Source organism: Camellia sinensis, chromosome 1 (assembly GCF_055761805.1).
Source record: "Camellia sinensis isolate YWXY chromosome 1, ASM5576180v1, whole genome shotgun sequence".
In the NCBI taxonomy this organism is placed as follows: Eukaryota; Viridiplantae; Streptophyta; class Magnoliopsida; order Ericales; family Theaceae; genus Camellia; species Camellia sinensis.
In genome coordinates this window covers 81,901,193-81,917,563 of record NC_138961.1, presented here as the reverse complement: position 1 = coordinate 81,917,563, position 16,371 = coordinate 81,901,193, and the positions used below count along the sequence as shown (strand labels likewise).

Below are 16,371 nucleotides of genomic sequence, written 5' to 3'. Positions count from 1 at the left end.
CTCTCCTCCATTCTCTCTCAGTGTCTTCAAGTCGCAATCCTCCCACTCGCAAGGTAGGGTTTCCGATTGTGATTCGTGACACTGTGCTTCGATTGGGTCACCGAAGGCTAGGGTTTCCACCACCACAGCCACCGTCATCATCATCAGCTTCCTCAAATTCTACATTGACGCCGCTGTCTTCTCTTTCTCTCTCTGCTTCGAACCCCCATGGGAGCTCTCCGGTACCTCTCTCCCTCTCTCTCTCTTTCTCTCTATGCTTCTCTATGCTTCAAGTAAATCGATATTTGTTGGTGGAATTTGAGGTAATGGTAAAGACTGATTATTGTCAATAATCAGTCAAGTAAATCGATTACAGAGTGGAATTGAGGTAATCCTTTTCTATGCATTTGAATTCAAAAACATGTATTTGTTGTCAGAAAAGTTGTGTAATTACATATCCTCTGGGATTTTGACTTAGTTAAGGAATTCATTATCTTTCCTTGGACTTGGGATCTCATACTGCTTTTTTTAGAATTTCAATTAATTTCACTGATTTAGGTTGTGTGATAATTTCAATGTTTACATTGCATTTTCTTTATTCAATCTGAATTTCAGGGTACTGCATCAGTTTCTGAAAATCAGGATGCGACTTCGTTGTTCTAAGGTAATCTTTTTAAAAACCAATATCTACTCCTTAATGAATGAACAAAAATGAAAAGAAAAAATCATCTCGAACAACAAAAACCTGGTAGTTCTTCATCTTTATATATGTATGTGTGTATCTACTCATCTTTATGTGTGTATGTGTGTATGTTTCTTTATATTTGTTGGTGGAATTGAGGTAATGTTTCTTTATGTTCTTTATTCAAATTCTTGTTATACTTGTAGACCGTGACTTTAGGTGGTAGTCTATGGGCATTTTCTGCAACATTCTTTTATAGGAGAGTGGAGGGTGAAAAGTTCATCAATCAGTTTCTAGATATAATCCATTGCAATTAATAATAACAACTGAGTGGTCAGTGTGTTGTGTGGTCAGGAGGGTGGGATATGTACTGGAACCTCATATTGCAAGTAATCTAATGGCAAAGTGAGAGATGGTCATGCAATTTGTTTTGATAACATTCTTGGGCAAATTAATGATGTTTGGCTTTTGGAGAGTTTTATTTCTACATCACTTCTTTATATTATCATTTTATAGGTTTGATTCTGGTCTTTTTCATATAAATGCGTGGTTCTTTTCTAATGTGGATTACACTGTTTAGATGGTGGCTTGATTTAGATGTTTGGCTACCGAGAGTACCATGTGGGCTGAGTGAGTTGTGGATAAATGTCTAGATGATTTGGATGATTTTGAATAAATGTTTTATTTGTTAGTGTAATTAAGAATTGGTGGAACTTGACCAAACTTTTCTTTTTTGATCAAAATTTTTTTGATTAAGAACTTGTGGATCATCTCTTGCTTTATTGCAGTTCAGCCAAGGATATTTAGATTTACTTTTCCATTTGCATGGGCTATCAGCTTGTCATGCCAATAAATTAGGTTTTGGATTTGCATGGTGGTGTAGGAGATGGAAACAGGGAAATGTTTTTTTTTTTTTTTTTTTGGGACAAGTTAAAGGAAAATGGTGCTTTTTTTGTTTACTCGTATTGAGAAAATAATTACACTGTCCAAAGGACTGGATTTTTCATTACATTAAAGTGGGTTGTTTCGATGGACTATAACAACTATCTATTGTGAATGGATTTTCTTATTTTATAATTTAAATGGGGAGATGGTTGCTTTCTTATTACCTCTCCTGGACCCTTCTGTTCGCAATGGGTATGAACTTTATGATATTTTTTTAATTGCTTATTTTTGCCTTACTTCTGTGCTCAGCATGCAGGGGAAAACTATGCCAACCCGCAAATATGTTTCTTTCATGTGCTCTTCAAGGTGTGGGTTATTTAATTATGTCTTTTACTAGTGTACATTGTAATTCCATTTTTCTTTGTAATATCACAATTAGTTGATTTGGCAGGCAGCAGCTTTGGCATTTTACATACTTTCAGCTCTCTTTGTTGATAGCTTTGTCATCATTTTTGTGGTCACTGTTCTTCTTGCTGCTCTTGATTTCTGGGTAGTCAAGAATGTGAGCGGGCGTATCTTGGTTGGTTTGAGGTGGTGGAATGAAATAACGGACGAGGGTGAGAGTGTGTGGAAATTTGAATGCCTTGACCAAGAGGTTGGTGATTGTGTTTAATTTATTCTTAGTATTAAATTACTATATGGATCAGGATCAGGATCAGGATCATGATTTCTGGGTAGTCATGTATGTTCTACTTATAGAAAAATAAGTTTTTATATCAGGATCATGATCACCGTATTAGCAATGTAGTTGTACCTACAATATGTGAGAAGGATACATATTGAAATGACATAGATCTGGATCGTATTGTGTGATACATCTTCATATCTAGATGATACTGACGACCCTGGAAGACATCAATTTTCTGTAAGCTACATGATCACAAAATTCATATGTTCATCATCTTGATTTTTTACTCCCTCCTAATGCGACTATAACAGGCGTATATTAATATCCAAATGATTATTGTTGATTGTCAATTAAGTATGACTCACTTCATAAGGTCTCAATTTCCTTCTTTTCATTACAATTGGTTCTTGTAAAAGCCTGCTTGAAGTGGTTCTCCTGTATCTTGAATCTAACATTGGTATGATAGAGAGATTGAATTTTCTTATGTTGGCTAAACTGAGCAAGTATACTTTTGTTTGTTTTGTTGAATGGAGGACACATCTCTCGACTGAGATAAAATCTCACTTGTGCTTTCCAGGAAAATAGCGAATGGAATGATTGGCAAACTACTGTTTTGCAGGAGCGTAATATTGTGGAAAATGTCTACAGATGGGCTTGCGGGTATGCTTATGATTGTGTTTTAATGCATAGTGTGATTAGGATGTCAGTGCACAGTACAGGATGATGCTTGTTGCTCTGATGAAACTCAGCCCATCTGGTTGCTACTTTTTGCATCCAAAATATTTGAGGTTCATTGCACTTTATCATAAAAGTAGCATAAGAGGGAAGGGGACATGGCTATTGGCAAGATTCAGTAGTAAAATTTTGATATCCCACATTACTAAACTAAAAAAATCCCCACCATTGTTGTATTTTCTGTGTTTGTTCCCTTTTGTAGCCTGCTCCCAATATTTGTTGGCCTGTTTTACTTCCTGATAATTATTTATTTTCTTTCTTTTTGATGTACAGGCGCCCAACTGCATTGCAAGATAGGACAAGGGATAGTGATGAGGATGATCTTCATGACAGAGATTTTGATGTAGCAGCTTTAGCAAATAATCTTAGCCAAGCATTTAGATACTCGATATATGATAATGAGGATGCTGAGGAGGTATTAGTGGACTCTATTGTATGTTTTTCTTACAATGCCTTTCTTTTTGTTGACAGACTCTTTAGATAGTATAAATTTATCTTTGCCATTGGTTGCAGGGCAATGGGGCTCTTGATCGAGTTGATGAGGTAATAGTTTTTTCTTTTCTTTTTTTTTTCTCCACCCTTTCAAATCTATGGTCTTTTCTCCCTCTGATTCAATTGAAAAGAAACTGAAGGCTGGTTAATATGAATCTGCATTATTGAATTGGAGGCAGCATACTTTGCATAAGAACTCTTTCAGCTGTTTATTCTGTTTTATTTATTTTCTATGAAGGAAAAATTAGATTGCAATTGTTGTATTGTAATTACTTGAACAAATAATTTGTGTATCCATGTGCTTTCATATTGTTTCTAATTGCAGCTATGCATATGTTGATTACAGTCGTGAAGAACTTTCTTATATTGAAGAGTTATAGTGAACAATAGGAACTGAAGGAATGAATTGAGTGGTTGCGAAGTGTTTTCATTGTAATTCAGTGAGCTCAAGAATCTCTGTGGTTCTTTCTTGAATAATGGGTTCAAGAATTCAGATCTGTTTGCTGGTTGTTTCTGTCCAAATTTTACTTGTAGCAGCGCAAACGAATAATGACTGTAAGTTCCATTCTTATGCCTAAATTGTTAATAGTTATATTATTGTTGAATGATATCTGCATATGAGAGGCTCCAATATGTGTTCTTTCTTGCTTTGATTAATACAATCAAGAATACATCCCTGCTCACAATGTAAAGATGTGAATCCCTTCCCACCTCTGGAATACATAGTTGCATTCCTACTATGTGTTAACTGCTTTCCGAAACTAGAAATCTTAGGTCTTATTTAGCATCAAGTTTTCAGCCTGCATACTAGTTTTGGGGTCACTTGGGAGCAAGCTTTAGATGTCCCAGTTCTTTAACCGAAATATCAAATGTTCTTGATTATTCAGAAGTGGTAATCCTTGAAATAATAATTCTTGGTCAAATGAAATCTGTTAAGAGGCTGAGATCTAGAAAGCTGTTCCTCTTTTTTTGTTTTTTTTCTTGGATTTGTGGCTGCTGTTGGTTTCTCACGTCTGTATTCCTGAATCCTTATGCAAAAATTCATTTGACCAAGTTGTTTAACAATTCATTTCTGGCTGCTGTTGGGATGAAATTCATTTGACCAAGTTTTTTTGGATTTCTGGCTGCTATTGGGATGGAATTGTTGGACAATCTTCACCGTATTTAAAAGGATTTAATTCTGTTGTGTACAAAACAACAACAAGAATAAAAGAAATAAAGAAAAAGGAGAGAATATGTTTGATTACAAAAATCAAACTCGAAATAAAATAAATAAATAAAAATAAAACAGATTTTATTTTGTTACAAAAACAAAATTAAAATCTGAATAAATAAACAAATAAAAAACAACACTGAAAGTAATTAAATAACTTACTTGATTTAATTTCTTCGAATTATTTTTCTGATCAAGTCCAGTGTTTAACACTGTCTCCTTAAGACAGATTCGTCCTCTCCACGGTGCTTTCAGAATTCGGACGTCTATCTCCCAGGATGAAATGATCTTCCACAAACAATAGCAGCACTACTAATTGTTTGCCTTACGAACACACTAAGTGTTTACACTCTTTCTTTTGAAAATAAAATGCAGCAAGATGAAGAATAGAAAACAGAAGTGAAATACGAAATTTCTGAATTCAAAATATCAAATGAGGGTGGTCCTATTTATAGATGTGAAGGTGGCTCTTGGATTTGAAATAAACAGGTATGTAACTCTTGGTTTTGAATTGAACAGGTATCATACCTGTTGGGTTTTGAATTCAAACAGATTTGAATTAATTCAAACAGATAGTAAAACGGGAAGGGCCCTGTTTGGGTGTGCATTAATTCCAAAACAGTTTATTTCTGTTTGAAACCGGGAAGGGCCCTGTTTGGATGAACAAATAATCCAAACCAATTTAATTTGAATTATGGATTTTATTTTAATAAAAAATAAAATTAAATTCAAATGTTTTTGGCCCAAAAAGATTAGAAGCCCAACCCAACCACACACCACGCACCCGCGCCCAAGCCCAGGCCCAGCCCAGCCCGCCCGACCGACCGGACGGACGGACGGCGGCGGCGGCGCACGCGTGTGTGGTGATTTTTGGGTCCAATGGGTCTAGCCCATTTTGCCCATAACCTCTCCCTCTAAAACACTTGGGTACCCCTTGGGGCACACCCCAAGTATCTCACCCTAAGCTTTATAAACCCTTTCAAAACCTCCCACCAAATCAATGTGGGACAAGCCAATTTACAACCTTAAGGAATTTCCACCAAAACTCCATTTCCATGGAGCACACTTTGGCTTCAATTTCCCATTCACTCGGTAATGGTTTTGAGCAACCAAATATACCACGTGAATCATAACGCGGCATAGAACGCGTTACCACTTTGACCCGAGTAAATCGACACTCGGGGCCCACCTAAAAAATAGACCAAACTTGAGGAAAAATAACCATTTCCAACAATCCCCCACATGAATGGAATTTGATGACAACGGAAATGCAACAATATGCAGACTTAACGAAAGAGTATAAGTCGAAAATATCTTGCATCAGGATAGGTAGTTTTCGGCTTTGAACCTTCCCTAGTGATAACCTATCGGACTTACTGGCTAACCAATGGACGCGATGCCTTGAATTGTTCAGCCGTTTGTGTAAGCCAAGACAACAGATTTCACACAAAATATCTTCTAACACATCGTGGTTCTCACTGTTGTGTTCATTTTGGCCTTGAACGCGCCTGGTTTTCATAAGTGTTTCTAGAGAATTTAGCCTTTGCATTCTCATAGAACCGGCCCCAGTTCAATACTCATATAGGTGATTCTTATTGTGAGTATCTCTTTATACTCGTCTTGATTTTATGCCTTAATTAAGATATAAGTAATCATTAAAAGCAAAGCTTATCCTTATACCCCTGCAGACAACATATGTTGCAGATATCACTCTCACCATAGGAATGGGTAGGAATTTTAATCCCTTGGTGATTTCTGGCGAGCCATACATAACTTAGTTGTCCCTTTGAACTTAGTTCTTGGGATCTCCAGTCATATAAGTAGGGTTACCATTATGACGACTCTTATGTAATAGGCTTTAATCCCATCCCCTTCGATGAACTATATACTAGCTCTTTTGTCAAACCTTTTGTTAACGGATCCGCAATATTCTCTTTAGATTTTATATAATCTATTGAGATTATTCCGTTTGACAACAATTGCCTTACGGTATTATGTCGACGACGAATATGTCGTGATTTACCATTATACATATGATTCTGTGCCCTGCCTATTGCAGATTGACTATCACAATGAATGCAAATAGCCGGCACAGGTTTTGGCCACATTGGAATGTCTTCTAAGAAGTGACGAAGCCATTCTGCTTCTTCACCTGCTTTGTCTAAAGCAATGAACTCGGATTCCATTGTGGATCGTGCGATGCAAGTTTGTTTCGTGGACTTCCAAGAAACAGCAGCGCCTCCTAGAGTAAAGACATATCCACTAGTGGATTTTGAATCTTTAGTATCCGATATCCAATTGGCATCACAATAGCCTTCGAGTACTGCTGGATATCGAGTAAAGTTCAAACCATGATCACGAGTAAATCTTAGATATCTAAGAACTCGAATGATTGCTTTCCAATGGTCTTCTCCAGGGTTACTAGTGTACCTACTCAATTTACTTATAGCATAAGCTATATCAGGACGAGTACAATTCATTAGGTACATTAGGCTTCCAATGATTTGGGAGTATTTTAACTGAGACACTGCATCACCTTTATTTTTCGATAAATAAAGACTGATGTCTACAGGTGTTCTAGCTAAATTCAAATCATCCTTGATAAATTTATCAAGAATTTTCTCAATATAATGAGATTGAGATAATGCATATCCGTTAGATGTTTTAGTAATTTTCATTCCTAATATAACATCTGCGACCCCCATATCTTTCATATCAAATCTTTTGTTAAGCATCTGCTTAGTTGATTTGATCATGTTTTGACTGCTTCCAATGATAAGCATGTCATCCACATAAAGACAAACTATGACATATCCTTGGTCAGTGTTCTTAACATAGACGCATTTGTCACATTCGTTTATCTTAAACCCATTAGTAAGCATTGCATGATCAAATTTTTCATGCCATTGCTTAGGTGCTTGTTTTAATCCATAAAGGGATTTTACAAGTCGACAAACTTTCTTTTCTTGCCCTGATACTACAAACCCTTCGGGTTGTTCCATATAGATCTCTTCATTTAGATCACCGTTTAAGAAAGCTGTCTTAACATCCATTTGATGTATTTCTAAATTAAACAACGCTGCTATAGCAATAAGCATGCGAATGGATGTTATTCTTGTCACAGGGGAATATGTGTCAAAATAATCCAGACCTTCCTTTTGTCTGTAACCTTTAACAACAAGTCTTGCTTTATACTTGTCAATTGAACCATCTGCTTTCATTTTTCTCTTGAATATCCATTTATATCCAAGAGGTTTAGAACCTGGTGGAAGATCCACCAATTCCCAAGTATGATTTTGCATAATGGATTCAATTTCATTATTAACAGCCTCTTTCCACAAAGGTGCTTCAGGACCTGTCATTGCTGCCTTAAAGTTTTGAGGTTCATTTTCTAACAAGTATGTCAGAAAATCTGGACCAAAGGATTTTGATGTTCTCGCTCTTTTACTTCGTCTTGGTTCATCATTAGTTAAATCCTGTTGGTCGAGACTATTACTAGTCTCTTGTGTTTGATTGTCAGTAGTCTCTTGACTTTGTGTACAATCATAAGTTCTTTTCTGTGAACTTAATTCCTGTCCTTTCTTGTAAGGAAAGACATGTTCAAAAAACACAGCATTCCTTGACTCTATAATAGTGTTCACATTTATATCAGGTATATCTGATTTATAAGTCAGAAACCGATATGCACTACTATTCTGAGCATAACCAATAAACACACAATCTACTGTTTTTGGTCCAATTTTAGTCTTTTTAGGAACAGGTACTTCAACTTTTGCCAAACACCCCCACACTTTTAAGTATTTGTAGGAAGGTGGTCGACCTTTCCACAATTCATAAGGAATGCTTTTGGTTTTCTTGTGAGGTATTCTATTAAGAACATAATTAGCAGACAATATTGCTTGCCCCCACAAGTTCTGTGGTAAGCCTGAACTTAGTAACATGGCATTCATCATTTCTTTTAGGGTTCTATTCTTCCTTTCAGCAATGCCATTTTGCTGTGGAGAATAAGGGGCTGTAGTTTGGTGAATAATGCCATGTTGTGCACAAAATTCATTTAATGGTGCATCATATTCACCACCCCTATCACTTCTAACCATTTTAATGGTTTTACCAAGTTGATTTTCAACTTCTGTTTTGTAGAGTTTAAACATTTCTAAGGCTTCATCTTTACTTCTAAGTAAATAAACATAACAATATCTTGTGCAATCATCGATAAATGTTATGAAATACTTTTTGCCACCTCTAGTTTGAATAAACTTTAAATCACATACATCAGTGTGAATTAATTCTAGAGGTTCGGTTTTTCTTTCAACCGATTTAAATGGAGCCTTAGTTAGTTTCGCTTCTACACAAATTTCACATTTATGATTAGGATTAATTTCAAACTTTGGTATATAATCTAAACCAATTAATCTACGTAAAGTATCAAAATTCACATGTCCTAATCTACCATGCCATAAATTTGACTCAAGAATATAAACAAAAGATGTGTTATTCTTATTCATAGCAACTTTCGGTACAACTGTCATTACATTTAACTTAAAGAGACCATCACTCATGTATCCCTTACCAACATACATACCACTCTTTGTTAATACAAACTTATCAGACTCAAATACAAGCCTAAAACCATTTTTACTTAACAAAGACCCAGAAACTAAATTCTTCCAGATGTCAGGTACATGTAGTACGTTGTTGAGGGTCAGTTCTTTCCCTGATGTCATCTTCAAGATTACTTTCCCTTGTCCAGCCACAGCAGAAGTAGAAGAATTTCCCATGAAAAGTTGTTCACCATTTGCAGCCTCATTGTAAGTAGTGAACATCTTCTTGTCCGCACATATGTGACGAGTTGCTCCAGTGTCAACCCACCACTCTTTGGGATTTCCAACCAAGTTAGCCTCAGACACCACAGCAGAGAGGTTGATGTCATTCACTCCGTCAGAGATGTAATCCAATTCTGTTACATTGGCCTGATTGGTGGTCTTCTTACTTGTACTTCCATGATTCTTTTTAGGGCGGCGGCAGTCAGAAGCTCGATGTCCAGTTTTGCCACAGTTATAGCATTTTCCTTTGAACTTCTTGCTACTATCGCCTTGTTTAGGACCATCTCCAGTAAACTTTCTCTTTTTGTTATGTGGTTTATGAACTTGTTCAACCACATTTGCCTTGGACTCAATGGGATTTTTCCCATTCCTCTTTTCAGCCTTTCGGTTATCTTCTTCAATTCTTAATCTTACAATCAATTCATCCATAGTCATCTCTTTGCGTTTATGTTTTAAATAATTTTTGAAATCTTTCCAAGCCGGTGGTAACTTTTCCACTAAAGCAGCGACTTGGAATGACTCGCTAAGAGACATACCTTCTGAATGAATATCATGCAAAATTATTTGAAAACTTTGAACTTGAGATATTACCGTTTGGGAGTCTACCATAACAAAGTCCAGAAATTTACCGATGACAAATTTCTTCGTGCCGGCATCTTCTGTCTTGTATTTCTTCTCCAAAGAATCCCACAATTCTTTTGCTGTTTTCAGAGGACTGTATACATTATACAGCATATTGTCAAGGCCATTTAGGATGTAGTTTCTGCACAGGAAATCTGAATGTTTCCAAGCATCTACAGCGGCAACAACTTGCCGATCACTTTCACCCTCTTTAAGTGCTGGAGCCTCTTCATGGAGAAACCGGGCCCAATTAAGAGTTGTAAGGTAGAACAGCATCTTCTGCTGCCATCTCTTAAACTCGGTACCATTAAATTTTTCCGGTTTTTCTCCATGATGAACATGGTTTTGGATAGGGACCGATGTAGGTGTAACAATAGGAGTACCACTGCCAGATGCAGTTTCAATTGTAGTAGCCATAATCTTTGATTTACAAAAATCAGAAAATATTAAAACACAAATTAATTTTCTAGTGACTAAAACCAGAAAATAATTATAACAACAAAATAATTTTATTTTCCTTGTTACTAAAACTTGAAAAATAAAATACAGCAAGATGAAGAATAGAAAACAGAAGTGAAATACGAAATTTCTGAATTCAAAATATCAAATGAGGGTGGTCCTATTTATAGATGTGAAGGTGGCTCTTGGATTTGAAATAAACAGGTATGTAACTCTTGGTTTTGAATTGAACATGTATCATACCTGTTGGGTTTTGAATTCAAACAGATTTGAATTAATTCAAACAGATAGTAAAACGGGAAGGGCCCTGTTTGGGTGTGCATTAATTCCAAAACAGTTTATTTCTGTTTGAAACCGGGAAGGGCCCTGTTTGGATGAACAAATAATCCAAACCAATTTAATTTGAATTATGGATTTTATTTTAATAAAAAATAAAATTAAATTCAAATGTTTTTGGCCCAAAAAGATTAGAAGCCCAACCAAGCCCGGCCGGACGGCGGCGGCGCGCGCGTGTGTGGTGATTTTTGGGTCCAATGGGTCTAGCCCATTTTGCCCATAACCTCTCCCTCTAAAACACTTGGGTACCCCTTGGGGCACACCCCAAGTATCTCACCCTAAGCTTTATAAACCCTTTCAAAACCTCCCACCAAATCAATGTGGGACAAGCCAATTTACAACCTTAAGGAATTTCCACCAAAACTCCATTTCCATGGAGCACACTTTGGCTTCAATTTCCCATTCACTCGGTAATGGTTTTGAGCAACCAAATATACCACGTGAATCATAACGCGGCATAGAACGCGTTACCACTTTGACCCGAGTAAATCGACACTCGGGGCCCACCTAAAAAATAGACCAAACTTGAGGAAAAATAACCATTTCCAACAAGAATTCGGTGCAACAATTCATCACATGGTTATTTTTGCATTGCCCAAGTTGTTTAAGAAATGCCCACTGGAATTATGCACAGCACACTTGAATTATGCCACTACCAGAATTATGCACGCTTGAATTATCCCACTTGAATATTAAATTATGCAAACTTGAATTATGCCCTGTTTTTTTTTTTTTTTTTAAGGAAGTGCGCACACAATTAAATTATGTCGAAAATTTGTAAACTTTTAAACCGCCAAACCGATTCGTATCTATCCGCCAATCCGCTCATCCGCTCAATCCGCATCCGCCGGATTGGCGGACGGATGCGGATTGATTTTCTCCAATCCGCCAATCTGGCGGACGGACGGCGGATTAGAGGTTCCGTGGCCGCAATCGATCCGCGCCCACCCCTAGCTAGTTGTCTCAATTCGATGTATATGTTTATAGGATTTAATTGATTTTTGCAAAGATACGGGTTTGCAATCCAGTGTTGCTGCCACTATCATGCTTCTTTGATAAATTTTCCAATTTTGTTTCTTTATTAGGTGCCTTACATCACTACTGCTTTGATGGATGTGAAGCTTGGCACGGAAGGGCGCAAGGATCTTTTTGATTGGCTATCAAGGCAACTTAGTGGATTAAGCAATTTTCCTGATGCTGTAAATATGAATTATGTATTGTTTCAATTTGTTATGCTAGATGGATGTGACTTGTGAATGAAAACTTAGAATAGTTGTATTGTGTCGAATGTTAATGAATTATTTATTGTGTCGAATGTTAATGATTCAGTTAATTTGAATGATGCTTTAAAATTATAGGTTTATTATGGATTGAATGAATTATTAGGAATTACAGGTGTATCGTTTTCTTGCTTTGGCGACCAATTTAGTAGTCGTGACAAATAAATTATTTTTTTTTGCAAAAAATAACAATTGCCGACCAAGAGTTTTGGTCGCAAAAAATACATCTATTACCGACCAAAACAGCTCTTGGTCGTGGAAACTCACTTTTACCGACCAAAAGTTTTGGTCGCGAAAATTAACAAATGGCGACCAAAACCTTTTTTGGTCGCGGAATGTCACGATTGGCGACCAAACTTTTTGGTCGTTGAATGTGATAATTGGCGACCAAACTTTTTGGTCGGGAAAATTTCACTTTTCGCGACCAAAGTGTTTTGGCGACAAAATAAATTAGTCGCGGTAATTAAATATTTAGCGACCAAAAATTTAGTCGCGAAAGCCAACTTTTGCTGACCAACCACAATTTTGGTCGCGAATTACTTTTGCCGACCCTCAATTGGCGACCAAAGTAGTGACCAAAAAAATTGGTCGCGGATAACTTTTGCCGACCAAAAATTAACTTTCAGCGACCAATTTTTTTGTTGCCAAAAGTGGTAATTCTTGTAGTGTGTATGTATATATCTGTCAATCTTGTGAATATGAAGTAGTGTTTGAAGAGTGTTGACCCATGCTGACATGCTTTCTGCAAGGATGCATCACAAAAACACCACATTCAAACATAACCCAATCTTTTTATATCCCCATAACTAGTCCTCTTATGTCTTATGACCTCCTCAACTTTTGTTCCTTATCTATTTTATGCATTCCAATTGCTGTTGCGAAGAAAAAAAAGGGAATTTTCCCGAGAGTTCACAAAATTTTAAAATGAAAAAAGGATTTTCACAATTAGGGTTTTGTACAAAAAAACTTATTTAAAATGACATGTTAGTGACATTTTTATAATTATGAGTCATTGCCAAATTATTGACCAAAATTTCTTTGAAAAAAACATGTGCAAAGTATCTTATCTAAAAATAAAAAATTTATATTCTCTTCAGTTAAAGGGTATTTTGGCTTGAAATAAAAAAATTACAAAAGACCATATTATTCAATATAAAATTTGTGTTTGTATAATTTTAGTTATGGGTTTATATTATCTCAGTTTGAATGTTCACTCCAGCATAATTAGACAAAAGGAGCCATTATGATTCAAGATACACAACAAGATCCAAGACTTTTGTATATAGGGTTGGCAACCTAATTTGCTTTGAGTAATGACTCACAAATAAATATATATACATATATATATATATATATAAATTGTATATAAAATGATGTAGTTGCAATAAGACTGTTTATTTTAAAACAAAGTGTTCATTTAAATAATATTTAATTACAAAAATTGTTGGAGAAATTATCTTATTCAACTCTAATCTTCAACTTTGATGTTATCCAAAACTTCCACTGAAAGAATTGTATTAAATATTTCAAGTTACACTACGACGTTGTTCTCCTAAAAATTGTATGATATTTACCCTTTTACCCCCACCAAATAGTGTCTGAAATTCCAAAAGTCTCTTTTATTCCCACAAATGATGTCAGAGTATACTAGGTTGTTTGAATGAACCAAGTCGAAGGAATTGGAAGAATGACACTGTAACTTTAGGAGAAGTGGCGCTCTCCTATAGTTTTATTAGGAAAGTGTCATTTTCAAGGGCAGTGACTATTTAATAAAATCATAGAGAATTCTCAGATAAGATGTAGCTATATTTATTGGGTCACCAAAAATGTTGATGCACCCATGCTAAGTGCAAAATGCGGACATCAAAGCACCATACAGCCAATGGGTGTGTGGTGAGTAGTATAATCTTGATGATGCATGTGTATGCAACCTAGCTTCCTTCTTCACAATTATATATTCAAGAGAATATATCATATTGCTGTTTATTAAGAGTTTTACTTTCGTTTTTTTCCTTTCTCCTCTATTCTCAGTGCGAGACATGTTCCCAAAACTTTTTTTTTTTTTTTTGATCAGCAAAGAAAGTTTTATTAATTGAAGGAATAAACAAAGTAGGGGGAACAAAACACCAAAAGGCTTAATGTATGTTTGGTGAGAAACCAAACATACAGGGTAAACAAAACCAAGAGCTAAACACAGCCTTCTGCAAAACTAAACATAGCCTACTGAAATTACTCCTACCTGTTGAATTCACCCCATGTGAAGGAGGTGATGCTCTTCCATGGGAACACACCTTGGTCAACAATGGAAGGCCACCAACCATCTTGAAGAGTCAAGGATGGAGGCTGCCCAAAGGCTCTCCCACCTACTCCCTCACCTATAAATGGAGGTTGAGAGGAGAGAGCAAAATGTGAGCAAACCGTGAGACAACAAAGAGTGCGAGAGATGTGAGGCAGAGAGACCGTCACCCTCGGTGTGAGCGAGGGAGACGGGTGAGTGGCTGAGTGAGGAGAGTGTGAGCTCCTCCTCTATTGTAATCTTTCTGTAATCTCCTCATTGGTATAGTGATAACCGGTTACTCTCCCGTGGACGTAGGCATTGGGCCGAACCACGTAAAATATTGTGTCTCCTTGTGTGTGGGTGTGTTTTTCTGCTTGCAATGATTTCTATAAGGTCTTGGGCGGGATCCCAGATCCCAACAAGTGGTATCAGAGCCTCGTCGGTGGCGTTTCGGAACAAAAACAGCGTGTTGTCCGAAACTGCCCAGAAATCAAGTTGCTCGAAATCCGATTTTGAGCATACCAGGAGTAAGGGCTCGAGAAGAGGAGTCCAACCATATAAAGCAGACATCCATAGGAGCATCCACGCGCCCTCACGCGCTACTTGAAGAAGGAGAGTGAGGCCCAGTCGCTGCACGCGCCGCCACGCGCCGTTCAGGCAACCGGCGCGTGGTCCCAGTCTCCAGCACGCGCTCCACGCGCGGAAGAAGGAAGAAGACGAGTGGGGGGAGGCGCGTGTGTGGCACGCGCGTGCCACGTCAGCAGACACGTCAGCAGCCACGTCATCCGCAGGAGGAAGCATCCTGTGTTTCGCGGCTACGGTGCAGCCGCAGATCTGAGGCGTACAAAATGTTTTGGCTAGATCTAAGCCATTTGGAGTCCGTTTTTGGTGATCCAATAGTGGTTTCCGACTATTTGGAGTATTCCGGACACATCCGTACGGTCAGATTTTGGAGACGGAGTTTCTGTAAAAAGAAGGCAGGTTAGAGTGGCAGACGGCGTTAGAGACAGTGGACGGAATATTCTGTTGGTACACGGAATATTTCCTGAACTTCTGAAAATTGCAATTTGGCCCAACATTTTCAGAAAATTGTGGTGTGGCCCAGCTTTCGGGGATAGTTTTCAGTGAGGTCCCTGGAAATGCAGCGAAGGTTGGTCCTAGCTAAACGGACCGCTCCGGACGCAACCGCGAGGTCAGAATAGTGAAATTCTGAACGGTTTGGAAAGATTGTCAAAACATGGGTGTTTGCCATCTTCAATACTCGAAGGAAGGTTGCCGGATATTGTGGAACGCTGCGGATTCACTGAAGAGGTTAGAATGGGCAGATTCTGACCCGATTGGACAACCAGATACAGATTGAGATAGATCATTGAAGACCAGAGGAGATCAGGCTTGATCAAATGGCAGATCGAGGGAGATCAGGATTGGTAAGGGGCGATCAGAGGATTGCAGACATGATTATCTCAAGATCAAAGGTCTAGGAAAGTTCTGTCAAAAAGACACTGTCTAAGGAGACTGGTTCTTAAGTGGGACCGGTTGTGACCCCACCAGTCTTTCCTGGGAACTTTCCTGGTTGTTGAGGTGATCGGAGGATCTGGTTCAATCAAAAGAGAAGACCATTCATCGACGGATAGATGATTTGGCAACCAGTACAGGCTCAGGGAAATACTGTGGCTGTTGGAGCTACTGTATACGAGAAGGTACTAATGGTATGTGGACATGTAGAACAATAGTTGCAGAGGAGCATACTAAGCGCAGAAGTACAATTGCAGACGTGCAACAGTGCAAGGGTACGCTAGAGTGTCGTACAGAGGCGCGAGAAGAGTGTGCAGCAGCGGGTTGTTGACAGTTCACAGGAACTTCCAGACAGAGAAATTGAGACAGGTAAAACGCAAGAGTG

The 16,371-nt window shown here is 37.7% G+C and overlaps 1 protein-coding gene across 1 annotated transcript; it reads left to right on the top strand.

Moving 5' to 3' along the window:
- Window positions 1-207: 207 nt before the first annotated feature.
- LOC114314548 (uncharacterized) lies at window positions 208-12,179 on the top strand. Its single transcript, XM_082899404.1, has 11 exons — window positions 208-221; window positions 595-643; window positions 868-950; window positions 1,178-1,235; window positions 1,856-1,912; window positions 1,998-2,201; window positions 2,812-2,894; window positions 3,243-3,384; window positions 3,483-3,512; window positions 3,787-4,016; window positions 11,999-12,179. Exons 1-10 carry the CDS (start codon window positions 208-210, stop codon window positions 3,799-3,801), a joined length of 735 nt encoding a protein of 244 aa, XP_082755530.1. The 3' UTR covers window positions 3,802-4,016; window positions 11,999-12,179.
- Window positions 12,180-16,371: the final 4,192 nt, after the last annotated feature.